The 5,985-nt window shown below is 45.7% G+C and overlaps 1 protein-coding gene across 1 annotated transcript; it reads right to left on the bottom strand.

Moving 5' to 3' along the window:
* Nucleotides 1-313: 313 nt before the first annotated feature.
* On the bottom strand, nt 314-1,636 carry GCNT3 (glucosaminyl (N-acetyl) transferase 3, mucin type; the record flags this gene model as incomplete). The annotated part of the gene is made up of 1 exon (XM_082847983.1): nt 314-1,636. One exon carries the CDS (start codon nt 1,634-1,636, stop codon nt 314-316), a length of 1,323 nt encoding a protein of 440 aa, XP_082704109.1.
* Between the last annotated feature and the right edge of the window lie 4,349 nt (nt 1,637-5,985).

The following is a 5,985-nucleotide window of genomic DNA, read 5'->3' as shown; positions in this document are numbered from 1 at the left end:
TGAACTAAAATCCAGGGTCTCCTGCCACACTTCCCTCCCTTATTCATCCAAAGAGCTGGTTCTTATTCCCAACTCGGTGGGAAAGTCAGTGGAGAAGCTATTGGAAGTGAGGTGAGCACACAACAGTGTTCACCCAGGGCAGCAATTTGCGAGGCAACAAATCTACTCATCACACTCCAAGAGCAGCCCCCTGACCCAGAGAGATGCCACGGATTCCAGAGCCCTGGTCTCCCACCCCACACTGTCCCAGCATGTTCTGGGCACGTTTGTACATGTTCCTGCCCCTTGGGTAGCAATCCTCTCACGGTGTATCTCAGAGTTCAGTCCCATAGATGGCCTTATAACGTAAATACTCTTCTAAACACTGCAGAACATTATCATCCACCTTTGGGTCAAACTTGTTCGCCAAGAGGTGATGACTCTGAAGAATCCAGTGCAGGTCCCCAGCCCCATAGATGCAGATAGCCCGCTGGTGGATTCCAGAGCAAGGTGCATAAGGCGCCCCCATACTGATGTCTCCCTCGTGGAACTGCCATTTGACCAGCCTGGCAATGGCGGTCATGTCTGAGATGTGAAACTTCGGGTGGTAGGGGACAGAGCCAGGCATCCACGGTGCACGCTGAAGGGTGGCCCAGAGGTGTTCATCGGGGCTATAGGTGTCTTTTGCCCATTCGATCAGTCGTTGGGATTTGGGGTTCTCTAAGACATGTTGGACAAAGGCTCGAGAAGCCACAAAATAGGCATTCCCTGTGAACACGGGTAAGTTATCAGGGGGAGGGTCCTTCATCTTGCTGGTTAGGTGCAACGTGTCTGTCACCTCATAGTGGTACTTCCAGCGAGACTTCTTGTACTCAGTAGGTATCTCGGACTCCATACTGTTCTTCCCATTCAACATCTTGAGGGCCAGGACCGTCTCAGCATTGGTCTTTATAGGAAAATCTGTCCCACATGTATTCAGTAAGTATTTCCATGGCACCGAGCTCTGGAGCAAGTCTTCCATACAGTTCAGGTCAGCCTGCACCCTGGACCAGGAGGCGTAAACCACTCGGACCAACTTACTGGCCATGAAGACATTTGGGAAGCAGGAAATAATGGCCCTGACTGCCTCTTTGAAAGTTTCTGGGGACTTCTCATCCACATGGACGCAGTATATGTTCTGAGGGGCATACACAGCTCGCAGCAGCCGTTCAAAGTTTTCAATCTTCTCATGGACCACCACAGAGTATGCGATGGGGAAGTCTAACTCTTCTTTGCTCAGTGGGAACTGTATGAACTTCCTTTGGGACTTAAACTGCTCACAATCTCTGGTCATGTTGAGGTAATCGGTGTCTGTGAAAGGCTCCCGCTTCTTCTTGACCTCCAGGTTGTCCAGGAGAGCCTTGACCACTGCTTCCTGGTCCCCTCGGGTGACCCCAGAACAGTTGATGGATCTCTTTGCTGGCAGCTTCAGGGACTTGTACAAGATGTCCCTACAGCGCTGGCTTCGAAAGTCCCTGGATTCCAGACCCAGGGAGTCTATGTCACATTTTAACCTGAGAGAAAGTCTCAGAGCAACAACGGCCAGCAGCATATAGCAGCCCAGGGCCCACAGGTGATACCCCCTGCAGAGTTTCTTCTTCCACCCAATCATCTTCATGGAATGGGAGATCGGTAGAGTTTGGGCACAGGGAAGGAGGAGGATGAAATCCTTGGACAGAACAAAATGCCTTCAGTTACAAACTAACCTGGAACATGCTCAAGGAACATCAAGTTCAACTCCAAAGTGATGGCAAAAACAGGTTTCTTCTCTAGACAAATACCCTCAGTCAAGTCCTGCCTAGGAACTTCATGCACCCAACTCACTGATGGAGGTCTATAGCCTGACACTACAAACCAGCTGATCATGCTGGCACTGGAATCAGGATCTGGGTCCACCTCCACCTCAGGAGAGAGTAAGGGAAGCAGAGCTAAGTACCTGTTGCTGTAGAGCTGTAATTAATAAGAGGAACTCCCCACCCTTCATTTTTCCTTCTTCCCCCCAAACCTTACCACCCTGTTTCTAACATAGCTCTTAACTGGGGGATAGAATTTCTGATCGGTCTAGAGAGAAAATCCATGAAATTCAAACTCTCAGCTTCAGTTCTAGAAATGTCCTTTTAAAAGATAAAGTAGGGCTTCCCTGGTGGCGCAGTGGTTGAGAGTCCGCCTGCCGATGCAGGGGACACGGGTTCGTGCCCCGGGCCGGGAAGATCCCACATGCCGCGGAGCGGCTGGGCCCGTGAGCCATGGCCGCTGAGCCTGCGCGTCCGGAGCCTGTGCTCCGCAACGGGAGAGGCCACAACAGTGAGAGGCCCGCGTACCGCAAAAAAAAAAAAAAAAAAAAAAGATAAAGTACAGTTCTTGCTCTTATTTGGCAGTTCATATTTTAGGATGCTTTCACCACATATAATTCATTGGTTAGATGTGGCATCTAGCCACGCTTTAAAGAAAATGTTCTTAAACAAGTACAAAAAATTGGATGTAATTCCAAAAAAAACATTGTAATCATTCATACAGATAACTCTCAGTCTATCCAAATTTAAAATATATCCACACAGAGACACACAAAGCTATGCATATGCAATATTTAATGAGAACTTTCTTTGAGCCAGAAATTTCTTTACATTTTCCCATTGAATCTTCACAACATGCCTAAAACATAGTAATATTAGGCCTCTTTTATAGAGAGGAAAACGGAAGCTAAATAACTTGCCAAATGTCATATACATTATAGGAAGCAAATCTGGGACTCTTCCATACTCCCTCTTCCCCCCAATCTTTTTTTTGGGAGGGGGCGTGTGTCTGTAAGCCTAATACTTGTTCCTCCAAACCACAGCTACCTTTTAAATACAATACAGGGTACCTAAAACTACTATGTGAAAAACAGATAAACAACGAAGTCCTACTATATAGCACAGGGAACTATATTCAATATCCTGTGATAAACCATAATGGAAAAGAATATGAAGAAGTATGTATATCTGAATCACTAAGGGTACTTAGTACCAACAAAGAAAACCAGATAGTATAGGGGAAAAAATAATCCCCAAAAGGAGAAAAAGAGGAACAAAATGTGACATATCCTTCCAGCAATAATTCTTTTCCCTTATCGCAATCTTGTTCAAAGCATAAGACTGTATCCTCTTTAGTAATAACTTATGGGAATCTAAGAGGATGAAAAAATGAAAAGTAAAGAAAACTCTCACCTTTAATAGCTTCCTTCTTATTTAGGGAAGATCTTTTTCCCAAGGGAAGATCTGTTGGGTTCCATGGAAGCAAATGTGAACACCATGTCTCTTCTTTCTTCAGCCTCTCCAAAACATATTTTCTAACATTCATAGGATGTCCAAGAAACTGTGTCAGACTCCTTAATCTCTGCAAAGTAAAGAGCAGCAGGTGGCTCTGTCACTGACCTTCTAGCTTCCTGCTCTCAGATAAGAGAGCCAGCTCAGATATATCATTCAGGAGCATATTCTCAAGAACAAGTCATTCAGGGAGGTGAGCAAGCAGGAAAAACATGCTGGCAATGCGTGAGAAGGCAAGCAGCTATTTCATCCAGAATAGCCCAGTTTGTACTCATGTTCTCCTGCCACAAAACCATTCATAAAAACTTGTCAATACTCATACAAGAACTTGAAAGCTTTTTTCCCCCTTAACAAGGAACCGTGGAAACACACAGGTATGCCCCTATCTTCTTTTGGCCTGGAGTTCAAATATCTCTCCTCTTATGTTCCCTGAATACTCCCTGAATTTCACTGAAGAGTGAAGCAATAAAAATGACCTTCAAGGATTATTTTTTTTGTTCTTTTACTTTAAAGGAAAAGTCAGTGAAAAACAGACTTTGCTCTTCCGTGGCAACTACTCAAAAAAAAATTAATTTTTCTGTCTTTCCATGACTGTTAATAATTTGTAAGTTGGAGAAATATCCTCGGGGCTCCACACTGTAGATCTCCATCACTAATGTCTGTGAGTCTAGGGTTCCTGACAGTCTGAACAAGGCTAACACTAAGGGTGGTTGGACTTCAGTGAGCACCCCATGGGTGGTTTTGGCAATACAGTGTGAAAACTTACTTCTTCAAAACTGCTGCCATTGTTTGCCACTGTTTGCCTCTCCCCATCACCCCCAAAGCACCCCTCCAAATATGCAGCATTCCTGGCCAAATATTTGAAATAACAAATTTAATAATTTTACATAAAGAACTTAACCAGGTATCAAGTTAAGTAGATAACGGAAAGCAGGGGGAGGGGTAGATGATGCTAAATTATTAAGGAAGTAACAATTGCTGGAAGTAGCTACCACCCCTAGGCTGGAAGGAGGAGGAAAATATTGGGGGATTACTGAGAATTTGGTAAGGGGATGCCAACAAGCGGAAACTCAGACCTCTGGTTGGTGCTGGCGTCTCTGAGCTCAGAGGAGGGCCTCCTAGGCTGAGATCCAGACCTCTCCTGAGGAGCCTGGTGTCTCTGTGCTCCGTTACTGTAAACTAGATTCAGTGCAGCTACATAAAGGAACCACAACTACGAAGGAAAATGGTGTTGACATAGTGACGCTCACAGAAGCAGGAAATATGTACGAGGCCAACAGGAAGTCCCGCCTCCAGTCTGTCTTCCTCCAACGCCCCCTATTGGCAGAGCCTAATAAGGGGCAGCTGGCAAAGCACAAACGTGATTTGCAGACTTCCCTCATCCAGCATCACAAAGCTGAGTCCAGGAGGGCAGGCTTCATCTTAAGACAACAGCATACTAACGAAGATGAGTTAGCGTTGCCTTCGTCCTGCAAGAATTGTTTATGCAGCCCGCAATAAAGCACCGGGAATGTAGGTCTTTTCTTTTTTTGGACCTCCTCTGCCTGTTTCTGACTGTAGATGAAGACAGACCAATGGCACGGAGCCATATGGAGTCATGTGCGCCCGCTCTTTTATTGACCCCACTCCACCGGCTCTGTCTTCTGTCAGCTTTGGTCACTCCGGGGCAAAAACGATTAAAGGATAAACACTTCCTCCAGTATCGGAATCTAGCAAAATCTTTCCAATTTGTTTATATCTTACTTCTCTTTGCTGGCCACCTCAAAGTCCCACCTTCTTTCCCATAAAAAAAAAATCAAAGAATCTCTCAATAGAGAGAAAATATTTTAAATATTTGATTTTTAAGGTAACCAAAACAGGTATCCACTTTTATTTGCTAAATATATGCTAATGTAACATTAACAAATTGTGGATATATTTTGTTAAGATAATCTACGTATGAGTAACACCAAATGGCTAGTAGTTATGGGCACACCTAGGCTTTGGCAGGAGAGAGCTAGGTCTGAATCCTAGCCCTGCTACTTTCTAGCTGTGTGACCATGGGAAAATTCTGTAATCCCTCTGTGCTTCAGTGATTCCCTTGGTATAACTGGGGCTAATACTAAATAGCTATTTTATAGGATTGCTGTGAAGATTAAACAAGATAACACATATTGGGTCTTCCCTCGTGGCGCAGTGGTTGAGAGTCCGCCTGCCGATGCAGGGGACGCGGGTTCGTGCCCCGGTCCGGGAAGATCCCACATGCCGCGGAGCGGCTGGGCCCGTAAGCCATGGCCGCTGAGCCTGCGCGTCCGGAGCCTGTGCTACGCAGCGGGAGAGGCCGCAGCAGTGAGAGGCCCGCGTACCACAAAAAAAAAAAAAAAAAACCTCACTCATCCTCATTGTGGTGTCCTGATCCCAAGGGCAAAGGCCATTGCTAACTCAGCTCTGCCTCCTTAGAGCAGCTAGCATGAGAACTTCCAAGTGACAGATGCACCAGGAATGTTTCCTGAATGAACAGCTTCCCCAGGGTCCCTGAGAGGTCGTCTAAGTACTGGAGTCTTGAAACCCTGGCTTACTAATAGTTACTGGAATTGATGTACGGAGGTGCCCTCCAATTGTCCACAAAAATACAATGCCACGGAGCTGAAACCAATTGAAATCCAAACAGCATTAATGGGAT

This window comes from Leucopleurus acutus (assembly GCF_964270905.1).
Source record: "Leucopleurus acutus genome assembly, chromosome: 1".
NCBI lineage: Eukaryota > Metazoa > Chordata > Mammalia > Artiodactyla > Delphinidae > Leucopleurus > Leucopleurus acutus.
The sequence above is the reverse complement of the archived record's forward strand: the minus strand, read 5'-3'. Positions and strand labels throughout refer to the sequence as shown.